The following is a 14,404-nucleotide window of genomic DNA, read 5'->3' as shown; positions in this document are numbered from 1 at the left end:
ACATGGCCTCCCTGATTCTAGGCTCTCCCTACCCCAGTCTTGCCCTGGCAGTCAGGGTTTCGTTTTTGTATCTTGCCTGGCAAGGCCAGGACACTTGGTTAATGTAGCCAGTAACACTTCTCTCCAAGTAGGGACTGCGGTGATTGTCTCACTAGACTTGAGTGAGTCCTTGAGGAAGGGCAGCCCTTGGTCCCTATGCCTTGGACCAAGCCCAGGGCTGGCACTCTTGGTTCCGGGAGCACAGGAAGGAGGGAACGGGATGTGCAGCCTGTCAAGTGCTTTCACCTTCATCATCCCCTTGCATCCTCCTGGAAAGGATCTTAGAAGTTAGCTCTGAGCATCCCCACCTCCCAGATGTGGAGGCGAGGCTCCAGAGGTGAGGTGTTTGGCTCAGGCTTGTGGCTGGCACAGGCAGATCCCCCACTAGTGGGAACCCAGTTGCAGGGGAACATAGGGTCCTCTGAGGCTCTGCCCTTGGCCACAGCGCCCTCTCCTGGCCAGGGTGCATGCAAGCCCTTTCTCAGCCCTGCACCAGCCCAGACCTTCCTTTGCTTCCTCCACTGGGGGCTTCTCCGTCTCTCTTGTCCAGCTGCCTCCTTTCCTTCTCTCCAGAAAGCATGCCTGGGGGCTGGGGAGAGTGAAAGTAAAAGGAGTGATTTATGAACTGAGCTGTTCTTCTTAATCAGAGAGCCCCTCCTGAGCCCCTGCTCCGTGCAGATGGGGCTGAGCCGCCATCTGGGCAACAGGAGGGGCGAGATTAATAAAGCTGTCTGGCCCGGGCAGGGGTCCGCCGAGGAAAGCCCCAAGGCACTGTGTGACCTCGGTCCCATCTCTGCGCCTTTCTGGGCCTCGGGGCTCCCATCTGTTAAGGGATGGCTAGCCTGGGCCATCCCCCAGGGCCTCCAGCTGGCTCAGGGAAGGAGTCTAGCCAACTTCCTGGGCCTCTGTGCCTGGCTGCCTGGTTCAGGGAAGAGCAGCACTGGGCTGGAGACTTTGGAGACTGGGGCATGGCGCTTCCTCTCTCTGGTGCCACGCCCCACAGATAGGTGTCGTATCAGGAGCTCTGGTTTGGGGTCTAGCTGACTTGGGGCTGAATCATAGCCATGTTTTGCTAGCCAGGTAAATAAGCTCAGGTGAGTTAATTACCCTGCCCAAGATTCAGTTTCCTCATCTGTAAAATGGGTTAATAGCAGTACCTACCTCCTAGGTAAGGATTAAATAAGAGGACAGGTAGGAGAAAGGTATAGCGGAGTCTGGTACATGGTAAACCCTCAATCCTAGTAGTTATTAGGCTCAGTGATCACAAAATTGTGGCAATTCATTTGAATTTGGGTCTGTTTAGGGGAAAGATGTTTGTATCCATGCTACCCAAGCCATGTGTCCATAGCTTTCCCCCCACACCCTGCTCCATTCATAACTGGTGAATGTGGGCTGGGCATCCACTTATTTCCAATATCTGATGCTGTTGATCATAATAGCTCCCATGGTACTGTGAATTCTTACAACCACCTTTGGCTTCCAAATTCATCATCACAGTTTTCCGAGGAGAACCTAGCACCTTGGAGAGGGGGGTGACTTTCCCAGGGTCTCCAGGGAGCTGGCCAAGGCAGAAACCAACCCAGCCTCTGCAGAAGCATCAGTGATGGGGTGAGCATGGTGTCACTGGGCTGTCCTCCTCCAGGACAAATGAGCCAGTCAATGCGACAGGGGCTCACAGAGGACAAAGAAAAAAAGGGAAAAGAGGTTAGTTCAGGGAAGTTGGGACACCACAAGGGGCGAGCCCATTCCCGGCCAAGGGACAGCATTCAAAGGGGCTGGAGCTCCCTGGTGGGGAGGAGGCAGGCAACTGCCAGACATACCCCCAGAGTTCAGCACCTCCTCCTTGTCTCTGGGTTGGCCTCTGTCACCCATGCTGCTCATCTCAGCCTCAATGTCCAGAGGGAGATGAGGTAAGGAATGGTGATACAGGGCACCAGGACTGGGATGGAGCAGGAGAAGAAGAGAAGCGGAAGGAAACCATTACCCCGTCCTTGCTTCCCTGAGCCCTGGGGCTGGGCATGGGGTACAGGCCCTGAGCTACAAAGCTGGAAACAGCTTGAAATCTCCCGAGGATGCTCGGCCTTGTCACTGATATCTCCAAGTCTCAGTTTCCTTCTGTAAAAACCATTCACCTGTGTGCCCATGCTTATTTGCACCTTGTGCTCCCTGGCACTGCCCCTAGCACATAGTACGTGCCAATGTACGTCTACTCAGTGGATGGTAGATGGGTGAGTGGGTGGGTTGAGGGACGAAGGGAGGGATGGGTACATGGGAAGGAATCTTTCACCCACCACCCCTTCACTGACCCCAGTGCACCTGCGGTAGCCTGCCTCGCGGGCTGTTGTGAGGATTCATTGTGATCACACAGGAAGAGAAAGCACTTTCTATAAAAGCCACTTTTGAGTCTGACCCCTGAGTATGGATTCCAGCCCTATCACTTCCCAACAGTGTGATGCTGGACAAGTCAATTATCTCTCTTTTCCCATTGGACTCAGTTTCCCCATGTACTGCGGGGATGATGGGGTGATACCTACTTCATAGGGTTGTTCTGAGCATTTCATGAGCTCACGCATGTCAGCACTGTACCCCAAGTGCACGGAGTGCTGAAGCTGGTGCACACAGATGGGACAGGCAGTTGAAGGGCCTGTCACTTATGTATGTTTAGGCCAATAGGGGTGCCAGCTCCTGGGGCTGTGGCCATGTCTCAGGAGGGAGGCCCCTTCTCCTGTCTTTCCATCTTCCCATCTCTACTTCTGCATTCCCCCAAGACTAACCTTCGCCATCCCCTTCCCCACGATTCCTCTCCCCTGTGCCCAGAGTTATGCCGGTGGAGTCAGTCCTCCCCACTGTGGGCCCCCCAGCACTGCTGTTATCTGCCTCCTTGTCTCCTCCAAGCTACCACCACCACCACTCACCTGTGTGTCCATGCTTATTTGCACCTTGCACTCCCTGGCACAGCCCCTGGCACATAGTAGCAACTCAGTGTATGTCTACTGAGTGGATGGTAGGTGGGTGAGTGTGGGTTGAGGGAGGAAGGGAGGGATGGGTAAATGGGAAGGAATCTTTCACCCACCACCCCTTCACTGACCCCAGGCAGGCTTGTACTTGAATGGGAGGGATTTTAAATAGGCATGGATGTCTCCCCTTTCCTTCCCTAGGAAGACCCCTACAGCCCAGGCTTCCCCGGGTCCCAGGTCTTCCTGGGACCGTCCTCTAACCCAAGGTTTGAGCAGGAGCTGGCTGTGGAATTCCCCGCAGGAGTGATAGAACAGGAGTCTCCATATGGGCCTGTTTGACTTCTGAAATCGAACCCTCATTTCCACTGCTGGGAGCTGGCCCTCTGAAGGAACCTTCTCGCAAATCCTTATGCAAAGCCAAGAAACACTTCCCAGCATCAAATCTCTCTCTCCTGGGAGTCTGGGCTTTGGGGGAGGAAGTTGATGAACAAGGCCCTGCTGGCACTCTCTCTGCTGAGGTACTGTTGTGGATGGCTGGGTGGCAGCCAGGGATGCAGGTTACTCACACCCATCATCTCCTCCCAGGCCATCAGCCTCATGCAGCCGTGTCAGCATACATGAAGCCCATGCTAGAATCTGCAAGTCTCTTAAAGATGTGCCTTCCAAGGCAGCACCTGCAGAAGCACCCAGGAGCTGCCATCTGGGCAGAAGGCCACTCCCCCGCTGGAGTGGCCCCAGGTGCTGAGAGCTTTTCATGAGCTCTAATGGGCCCAGATTAGCAGGACACTTGCCCCAAGTGTGTGTATCTGGAGGGCGGGTTTTCATAAGCAGCTTCTTTCATGGGGCTGCTCCTTATTGACTTCCTGTGGTAATTGAATATTTTCTCTTATTGGACAAGCTGGGCCGATAAAAGAAATATACACAAGCCTTGCTGACGGGAGATTCTGTCCTGCTGATGCCTGAAGAACTGCCCAGGTGACACATTGGCAATTGCCTCTCCTTTCTCAGCGTACCTCTGCCCCATCACCTGACACTGTTCCATCTCCAGTCTGATCCTTTCTGATCTGCCTGTCTGTCTTTCTGTCTCCTTCGGTCTGTCCCTCTCTTTCGGACTTGGCTTTGTGTATTTCTCTGATTTGCTGACTCCACTGTCTCTTTTTGCTCTTTTTCCACTGTACATTCATTCATTTATTCATCGAGATATGTAATTGAGAACCCACTATGTGCCAGGCACTGCTCCAGACACTAGAAATAAGCCAGTGAACAAAACAAGTCCTTGCCTTTATGAAATATGCATTCTAATAAAGGCAGATGCATGCTCCCAAAATAAATAAGGAGTACATAGAGTATGTGGTGTATCCACAGGGCACGGGGCTGGGCTTCCAAGCTCATATCCATGACTAATTAATTGGTTTTGGAACTTGGCCAAGCTCCTTTTCCCTCTCTCAGCCTCAGTTTTCTCATTTCCAAAATAAGGGTATTGGGCTAGATCGTGCTTGCCAACCTTTGACGATTAAGAACTTCTTTTATTGATATGCTGGTGATGTAAGTTACACAAGAGCTGGATCTAAGGCAGCACTTACACAAACAGTAGTGTCAGAAGTTTACCTGAAGTTCCCTTGAAACCCTTTGTATTAGTGTGTTTTCTATTGCTGTAACTGAATACCGGAGACTGGATAATTTATAAAGACGAGGCATTTATTTCTTACAGTTCTGGAGGCTGGGAAGTCCAAGGTCAAGCACCTGCACCTGATGAAGTTCATCTTGCTGCCGGGGGACTCTGCAGAGTTCCAAGGTGGTGCAGGGCATCACATGGCGAGGGGGCTGAGCATGCCAAAGTGGCTTTTATAACAGACCCACTCTCGGGATAACCAACCCACTCCCATGATAACCCATTAATCCATGAGTGGATTGATCCAGTCATGAGGGCAGAGCCCTTGCAATCTGATCACCTCTTAAAAGCCCCACCTCTTCATCGTATTACATTGAGTGTTAAGTTTCAACATGACTTTCAGAGGGGACACACATTCAAACCATAGCATCCTTAAACGCCTCGTTTTGTTATACACGAAACAGTTGGCTGCATCTGAGGGTCATGTTGTATTAGACACCCATTTGTAAGCATAGGACCTTCCCATGGCCAGATGAGGGTTGCTGTGACAGGCACATGAGCCTTCAGACCACAGGATCCACAGAGCAGATCCTGAGGCAGATACCACATGGAAGGACAGGGGATCACAGCACCTAAACTGCTCTCCAGTGCTTTCCAGGTGCACGTGGGGAGTGGAATTCCCACTAAGTCAAGCTTGCCTGTGATGCTGACTCTTGCATTTCATCCCTCTGAGCCCCAGGATTTAAAGAATTTTATGCACCAAATAGAATGTTCATTTTTGTTCTGCAAAGTCATACAGACCTGGTGTCTAGAGATTCTGAACAACCCAAGAAACAAGGTCATCACCTGGGGGTGGTTTAATTGCTCCAAAACCCAAGACACTTGCCCCTCGAGCCAGCCCATGGTGAGAGGTTGATGTCTGAGATGTTATTTGAAATATTGAAAATAACTTTAGGATGTTGCTAGTCTCAGGGAACCCAGTTTGAGCACCACTGAACACAATCAGTCTCCCTGCTTCAAAATCCTCCACCCCAGAGTCCTCCCCTCTCCTGAGGCTGAAACTGATGTGCCTGTATCTAGAACAGCAGCTGAGAGGAGCTACCTTGTGCAGGGCAGGAGGGAGTAACAGAGCCCAGAGCCGGGATGGAGCCACCATGTGTCAAGTGCTGCGTGAGGGACTGTACCTCTATGATACAATTTCATGCTCAGTTAGCACAATTTCTAGAGGAAGTCAGCATTCCTGTCCCCATTTTGCAGGCATGAGAGCAAAGGCCTGGAGAGGTTATGTAGTTCATCCACAGTCATGAGGCAAGAAAGCGATAGGCCAGGTCCCACCTGACCCTATAGGCCCCACCCACACTGCTACTCTCCCTCCAGGGCCCCCTCAGCTCAGGGAAATGGGGAGACTTCGATGGGCCTCCCACCACTGGCCCCAGAGAGGACATCATGTCCCACAGCAGACAGGCCCGCCATCTCCTTCCTAAGTGCCTCTCTTTTGAGCAATAACAAAGCTCTTGGACCTCATAGTCTCAATTTTCTTTTCACCCCACCCTCCAGAGATTCTCCATTGGTTCCCCTCCCTTTAGAAGTAAATTAGAAAACTGTGCAGTGAAGTTGACTTCTAGAAGTCATCCATGGATGGGTGGAGCTAAGAGCCAGGCAGAGATTGGAGGTCCCATGTGTATGTCATTATAGTCTGACCAATTGGCTATGGAGGTGTGTCCCCACATTCAGAAGGTCTCTATAGGGGATGGAGCAGGCGAGCCCTGGTCTCTAGGCTTCAGCCTGGCAGTGAGTGATGGCCCAGGAAGCTGTCCCTGCTGGAGAATAATGGGAGATAAAATGGCATAGGTGGTATGAAGACAGGTCTGCACTTTGGAGGAGGATGGATGAATGGGGCAAGGGAATTAGCATTCATTGAGAATGATGATTAGGAGTTGTGGCCCAGATTAAGATAGACGTGGGTTCAAATTCTGGCTCAGGCACTTCTGTGCTATGTGACCTTAGACAAGTGATTCCACCTCTCCGAGCCTCAGTTCCCTCCTCTGAAAAATAGAATGACATTACCTATTTCCCAGAGTTTTACAAGGATTCAATGAAATTGTATGTGCTCCCTGGCACATAGTAAGAACTCAGTGTATGCCAGTGGTTACTATTATTAGCTACTATGTGCCAAGCCCTGTGCTCAGTATTTTCCATGCATCATGAGGAGGGCTTTTTTTTGAGATGGAGTTTCGCTCTTGTTGCCCAGGCTGGAGTGCAATGGCACGATCTCGGCTCACTGCCACCTCTTCCTCCCGGGTTCAAGCAATTCTCCTGCGTCAGCCTCCCAAGTTGCTGGGATTACAGGTGCCTGCCACCACCCCCAGCTAATTTTTGTTATTTTTAGTAGAGACAGGTTTTCACCATGTTGGCCAAGCTGGTCTCGAACTCCTGACCTCAGGTGATCTGCCTGCCTCGGCCTCCCAAAGTGCTGGGATTACAGGCGTGAGCCACCGCGCCTGGCCGAGGAAGACATTATTTTTATCCTGACTTTACAGAGAAGGAATTCAGTTGTATGCAGTTCAGTAACTTGCCCCACCAGCTAAGCCTGGCAGAGCTGGGACACAGTCCCCTGTTGGGCACCAAAGTACTCTTTTTACTCATCCACCCTGCTCTGAAACTAGAACCCAGGCATCCGTATTCTCCACCGGCCCCTGGGCTCACATTGTCTGTTTTCCTACCTGACTCACCTTTGAGGTTGTGGGAGGCTCTTCCCAGGAGACACGTCTCCTTTGATTGCATTTGTCTGGGAACCCAGCACTCCGCAAGCCCAGGCCATGAGATGTAATCTGCAATGAATGTGGTACACAATAAATACAGGTAGTCCGTTTATGAGCTGCCGTATTTATTACACCCCTTAATTGCTAAAAAGCCAGAGCCAGCTGAAGCTGGATCCTACCCTGGAGAGAAGCTCTGCCTGGGTGGGCAGAGGGAGGGATGGCAGAGCCTGGCCTCCCACACAGGAGTACTCAGCCTCTCGCTGTTGTGGCTGCTCTGCCTCCAAAGGCCCGTTCATCAGAGTTAGGACCTGATAGAGGAAATGGTCAGGGCATCAGATTCCTGCTCTGCCATTTGACACATGAAGACCCTGAGGCCAGAGAGAGAAAGTGATTTGCCCAAGGTCACACAGCAGTGACTTACAGAGCAGGAGGCTGGGCTCCAGACTCCTAGGCCAGTGCTCCTTGTGTCCAATTCTCTGCTTGAACATCTGCTCCTGGATCAGGTAGAGACACAGGATCTGGAGTTGGGTGAGTGGTGGTTTTGTAGCCCAGTCCGTGCATACAAGCTGTGTGATACTGGGCACGTTACTTGACCTCTCTGAGCCTCAGTGTCATCTGTAAAATGGGCATAGTACATCCTGCTTTAGGGGCTTGTGGAGAGATTAAAGGCAGTCAGTTCTGTGGAGCTGGCACGTGACTAGCCATGAGTCAGTGTTCAATAAATGTTCTTTCCTATCCTCTTTTCCCTTTCCAAAGGGCACAGATGTCTGAAGATGCATGGAGCTGAAATCAGCCAAGAGCTGAAAAGAGAGATGGGTCAGAATAGAAAGGCTCTGGGGTGTGAGGCATTGTCCTGGGTTTCTAATCTAACAGCAGGCCTGTGAGTAACCTATGAAGGCAGTTAGGTGTGGACGTGGTAAGAGCTGTCCACCCTGCTCTGTACAGGTACAGCGGGGAGCCCTTTACATTGGACATTTTCATAGGTGAAGAAACTGAGGTTCCAACAGGCTAAGTCACTTGCCCAAAGACGCAGAGGTAGAAAAGGTGATGGGCTGGGATTCGAACCCAGGTGTGTCTGACTTCAGAGCCCATGCTTAGGACCATGCTGATTAGATGCAGGTTAGATGTTCCTTCTAGAAATCAGGGATGTGGTTGGCAAGCTGGCCTGGAATTGGTATCCTGGAGGACCATTCTGCAGGAAGAGAGCCTGGACTTGGTGAGGAAGGAAGAGCCAAAGGCCCCACAGTCAGGGATGGTGGTTGAGATGCTTAACAACCACTATGCACTGGCATGAACCAACCGAAGACATGCTGGCCAGACAGCAGGACAGCGATCCCTATGGGTCCCCACTGAATCTCAGCCCTGCCCACTGCCCTCTGGGAGGGCAGGGCCTGGAGAAAGGGAAGGGATAGGTTGTCCTGGTGCCTCCCATCCCTGGCAGCTCTAGGCTTTCAGGCCTCAGGAAGATCTGGAGAGAAGGGTGAGCAAGCAGGGCATTAGGAGGGCCCTGTCCTGGGCTGTCCTCACCCAGGAAAGGGTACAACAGAGAAAGGAGAGGGAGCACAGGGAGAGCACGGCTGTGGGTTTGAATCCTTATTGCTCCACTTTCCAGCTGTTGCAGGCGAGGAGGATACAAATGACTGGAAGCATGCCTTAGCCCAGCACCAGGCTTCCTACACACCCTGCTGAATTAACACTCTCTGTGTGGAGGGGTTTTACTTAGTCCAAACCATGTGCAACCCTACTGTGTCCCAGGAGCGCACAGCCACAATTCTGCTCCTCTGAGATTCACCAGGAACGCTGGCTGATGATGTTATGGTATATATTTTGGTGGGGGCAGTGATGGATGTCAGCAGAGGCCGTGGGATATTATATTAGGGGAAGGCACTGAACTTGGCTCGATGGGGACAGGAGGGGGGAATCAGGGAAGGCTTCCTGGAGGAGGTGATGCCTGTGACGAGTGTTAAAGGATGAATAGGAATTAAGTGGGACTGGCGTAGGTGGAAAGGCAATCCAAACAGAAGGGATCAGCATGAGCAGAGGCACCAAGTAAGCCTCAGGGAGATACCTCTGGGGGACTCTCCTTTGATGGTGGTGATAGGAAAGTCAGGGCAGAAAAAACAAGAGGTGGCCATGGGCAGTCTTGGAGGTCCTGTGGTCTGCAGGAGGCAGCTTGGTCTCCTATAGAGGTTGGGTTCCAGCAAGAGAAGGCTGTGGTGACATGTACTTTGTGGAAGGGTCCTTCTGGCAGCAGGGAAGCACTGGATTGAAGGGGAGGTAGGGAGGCCAGTCCCAGCCCAGAGGCTGCAGCCATGTCTGGATGAGAGAGAAAGCTAGGAGCAGGGCTGAGGCTGGAGATGTTTCAGAGACCCCTGTGATAGAGAGGATGGTGTCATCCGATTTTACCTCCGAAGGCAGATGGCATGTCATGAATTCAGGCCACGCTCACTGAAGTAAAGACAAATCCCCCATCCTGCCATCACACACACACCGTCCTTTGTCCTTCCAAGCTGGACTGCCTGGGTTCCAATCTTGGCTTCACCGCTCACTAGCTATGACCTCAGACAAGTCACCTCGCCTCTGTCTGTCTCAGTTTCCACCTCCGGAAAATAATAAGAGTACTAATCTCATGGGCTGTTGTGAGTTAGTAAATGTAAAGTATTAGGACGGAGCCGGCACATAGTAAATGCTCAATAAATAGTATTATTTGTAGGGGTGGAGACTTGGGTGGATAACCTCAGGAAAACCCTGATTTCCCCTTCCCCCAACACAATTTAAGAGAAACCCTTGGGGCGCTGTTAGAAGGACAAAAGCTTGGAGCCTGGAGTCCCTGGGTCAGGTTCACCCCATGATTTTCCCTTGCGTTCCTCACCAGGTAACTTGGTGCCTGTTTCCCACTCCTAGTAAAATAAGAAGGAGGATGTCCCAGGTGGGCTCTGAGTGTCTTCCCTTCCTGGCTTTGATGCTGAGTGGCCCCACTTGTGCCTCCCCTGCTCAGCATTTTTCCAAGTTGCATTAAGGACCAGCAGAGCAACAAGGAGGAGGTGTCCCTTTAGGGAAGAAAGCCCTCCGGCCCCAGGGCCAGTGCCAAATCCAAAGCCCATGTGCCTGTCAGACCTTCCTCATGGGCTCCAGGCGCCTTAGCTATGTCTGCCTGGCCAAGCTCAGCTGGTGGACAGACACCTGACACCTTGGCAGAAACAATGAGAGGAGGGATGCGAGGCACCACCCCTGAGACCAGGAACCTTTCCCGTGCCCACTCCCTACCAGCTGGCTCTGTCTGTGCTCCTCTCTCCATGGATTCAAATACACTTAAAAACAAACAAACAAACAAACAAACAAACACCTCTAGCTCAGACCAAAACACAGCCTGGGGTGGTGCTGTCATCACCGATTAGGAGAGGGGTGGAGTGGCCAGGCAGGTAAGATGAGAGGCAGGCACCGCTCTGCTCCATCTGTTCCTTATGATATAAGGGTGCTAGTCTGGCTGCTGAGGAGAGTGTTGGATTGTGGTTTGGGGTGGGGAGGGGACAGAGTTGCTGAGACCCATTATGTGCCATGGGTCTTGTCACTGCTTCCTACAAGCTGTGTGGCCTTGAACAAATCCCTTAACCCTTCTGAGGGCTGGGCTGATGGAAGCATGTGTCATCAGAGTACATACCTCCTTGGTGGTCACAAGGATTAAACGAGATAATATGTGCAAAGCGCTAGGCACAGTGTTGGATCCCCAAACAGTGGCTACAATTATTACTGTTTTCCCAAATTCATTTTAAATTGACAAATAATAATTGTATATGTTTACGGAGTCCAATGTGATGTTTTGATACACGTTTTACTATTATTAATATTAATAATAAGCCTCCCAGAAACCCTTTGAGTCAGACTTAGCAACCTTATTTTGTGGAGGAAGAAGATGGAGTCCAGCCATGTCCTGTGGGAGGAAGCGGGAGCTGTAGAAAGTAATCAGATACCATCTCCCCGACATCCATCCACACCCCGACACATACTCCCAGAACCCTTTGCACCGAGTCCTGTCATGGAGGTACAGACACCCCTGCTGGAAGCACCTGCAGTGCCGGCAGCTCAGGACTGGCTTGAGTGCTGGCCCTGCCCCTTACTAGCTGCGGGACATTGGACATGTCGTTTTCATTCTGAGTCTCGGTTTCCCCACCTGTCGCATGGATCTCTAATCCCTGCCCTGAGTCTCTCCTCAGAGCCGTTATGAAGAAAATGTGAAAATAACGAATATGGAATGTAAACATGTCTTGTGCACCTTGAAGTCTGACTCATGGGAGCAGATGCTGTCAGCTTCCCCTGGGGGATGGGGGACGTTTGCATCTCAGTGCAGCCCCGGCTGTGCCTGGCAAGCAGCAGATGCTCAATCAATGCTGGCTGAATGGAATTGTGTTCAGTGACTTTGCTGCCACGGGTATACTTTTAGGTGAAGACAGGAAAGGCTCCCGGGGAGGTGGGATGCTGGAGGTCTCAGAGTCGACGTAGCCAAGGCTCAGGAAGGCTTTGGCCCCAGAAGCAGGTTTTAGACCCCCAGGTAGGCTGCTCTCCTTTTCCCTGCAGCACCCTGTCTCACTGGCACCAAGCAGCCGCCCTGGTCTGTTCTGTGGCTGGAGGGTATGTGGGATGGTGGGAAGTTTGTCAGGCCTGGCTTCCGGTCCTGGATATGGGACCTTGGCAAGTCCCTCCAGGCTCTGGACCTTGGTTTTCTCTTCTGTGAAATGGCCAGCTCACACCTGCAGTAGAGCAACAGCGTGAAGCGGGACTGCTGGGCACTTACCACATGCCCGACGATGTGCTAAGCATGTTACTGTGGGATTTCAGTTCATCTTCACAACACTGCTAGGAGGAAGGTTCTGTTCTTAATCTCCGCTTTAAAGTTGGAGAGAGCAAGATCCAGAGAGGTGGAGTAATTTGCCCAAGGTCACACAGCAAATGAAAGCTGGAGCCAGGGCTGAAACCCAGCAGTCTGGCTCCAGCATTCTCATCTCTATGATCGGCCTCCATCTTCTTCCAGCCTTTGCACGGGTGGGGCTGGCTGTGGGGCCCCCCTGGGGAGGGGCTGGGGTTCTTCCTGGGTGGGGTCCCCCATCGGGAGGACTGAGGTGGCCTTGTGTTTTTAGGTGGAGCACCATGGAAGGCGATTGTTTGAGCTGCATGAAGTACCTGATGTTTGTTTTCAATTTCTTCATATTTGTAAGTATCCTGGGTCTTCCCAGGCCTCTGCTGGGTGGGCAGAACTGGCTGCTGCTTTGAAATAGTCACACTGGGCTGAGTCCCTGGGGTGAGCACAGGGGCCGGTGCTAGAGGCAGGGGTACCTGCCAGCCAGGCTTTCATGGAAGGGGGCCCCCAGCAGTGCCCACCGCACTCTGAAGAGCCTACCTTCTTAGGAGAAACATTTTACACAGGCCCTGGGGTGGGTCAGCCCCTCTCAAAAAGGTGGAGGGGGCCTCAGTCCGGCCACTGTGTTGGGATCTGACCCCTCGTGGGGAGTGGGAAAGGAAGGGATGGGAGTGATCAGGGGGCAACAAGAGGGAGCCCCACCCAACCTTATCTCCCTGAGCAGTTGATGGACTTCAGAGCTGGAGGGGCCGAGTCCATGTAGCCACCAGATACAATCAGAAACCTCTCTGGGACTGGAAGACCTGCATTCAAATTCCACTGCTGCATCTTAGCAGCTTGTGATTTGAGACACATTTCACCTCTCTGAACCTCAGTATCTTCATCTCTTAATGACCTTCCTCAACAGGCTTTTTGAAAATTAAGCAAGCTTAGTTTACAAAGTACCCTGGATGTGGTCAGTCCTCAATAGCTTAGCTCCATTTCCATCCAACCTATGGATTCTGTATATGAAGGGACAGAGGCCCGGACATTCAGGTGACCCACCCACCTGCTGGTGGCCCACCGAAGGCTCTGCTCAGACTCACGGCCCCTCCCAGGAGTAGAGCTGTGGCCCTGGCTTCTTGGACCCCCACAGGCTTTCCTGGTCCAGCCCTCTCAGCCTTTGATCTTAGTACAACCAAGACCTGGGTGAATAAACCTCCACCCATGTCCTTCAGGGCAGGCTCTTGAAAGAGGGGTCCCCTCTCTGGCCAGGGCTGACCATCTGTCTCTCTCTCAGCGTCTATCTTTCCCTCTCTATCTCTCTCTATATATCTTTGTGTCTTTTTAAAAAATATACATTTCAGCAACTCCCTTAGTTTCTCTTCCCTACCTCATCATCCTAAAAAGCCTCAAGCCTGGCAGACTTGAATTCTAGACCCAAGGTCACCACCTTCCAAGCCGGGTGACCCTGGGCCAGCTCATCCTTCCTCCAGCCCCAGCGTTCCCACCTGAAATGGAGCTGGGCCCTCCTTGAAATGTTTAGCATACAGTTGCTGAATCCCCAAATCTCCGGCAACAATAAGGAGACACAGATTTTCCTGGAGGTCGTGTGGGAGACCAACGAGAGAGGCACAGGCTGGGCACAGTGGCTCACGTCTGTAATCCCAGCACTTTGGGAGGCAGAGGCGAGTGGATCACCTGAGGTCAAGAGTTCGAGACCAGCCTGGCCAACATGGTGAAACCCCGTCTCTACTAAAAATACAAAAATTAGCCATGCGTGGTGGCGGGTACCTGTAATCCCAGCTGCTTGGGAGGCTGAGGCAGAAGAATCGTTTGTACACGGGAGGCGGAGTTTGCGGTTAGCTGAGATCATGCCACTGTACTCCAGCCTAGGTGACAGAGTGAGACTCTGTTTCAGAAAAAAAAAAAAAAAAAAAAAAAAAGGAGAGAGACACTGCACAGCAGATGGCGAAAATGGAAACCCTGTCGCTGGCCATGCCTGTTAGGTCTTTCCTTCTCTTTCCCCTGCTGAGTCCTTCAGGCGTCTCCACTGGACTGCTGCCCTAAGGGTACCTACAAACGCCCCTCGCCCAAAGCCATCAGCTGTCTTCAGCTTGCAGTCCTGCTCAGCCAAGCCAAAGCCCAGCAGTTTTCCTGTCACCCAGCTGTCAACCCTCACACAGGCCTCTTGGGCCTC

The 14,404-nt window shown here is 52.0% G+C and overlaps 1 protein-coding gene across 22 annotated transcripts in view; it reads left to right on the top strand.

The window, feature by feature from the left end:
• The window catches only part of TSPAN18 (tetraspanin 18), a 202,801-nt gene that overhangs the window by 165,050 nt on the left and 23,347 nt on the right, over positions 1–14,404 (top strand). For 8 of the 22 annotated variants that reach the window (XM_074013860.1, XM_074013862.1, XM_074013861.1 and 5 more), the window contains 2 exons: positions 3,895–3,971; positions 12,506–12,578. In XM_074013860.1, the coding sequence (XP_073869961.1) occupies positions 3,952–3,971; positions 12,506–12,578 (93 nt within the window). In that variant the 5' untranslated portion in view covers positions 3,895–3,951. Of the gene's footprint in view, positions 1–3,894; positions 3,972–4,707; positions 4,792–12,505; positions 12,579–14,404 lie in introns of all 22 variants that reach the window. The other 14 variants (XM_074013871.1, XM_074013866.1, XM_074013868.1 and 11 more) reach the window with 2 other exon arrangements.

This window comes from Macaca fascicularis, chromosome 14 (assembly GCF_037993035.2).
Source record: "Macaca fascicularis isolate 582-1 chromosome 14, T2T-MFA8v1.1".
Lineage (NCBI taxonomy): Eukaryota > Metazoa > Chordata > Mammalia > Primates > Cercopithecidae > Macaca > Macaca fascicularis.
The sequence above is the reverse complement of the archived record's forward strand: the minus strand, read 5'-3'. Positions and strand labels throughout refer to the sequence as shown.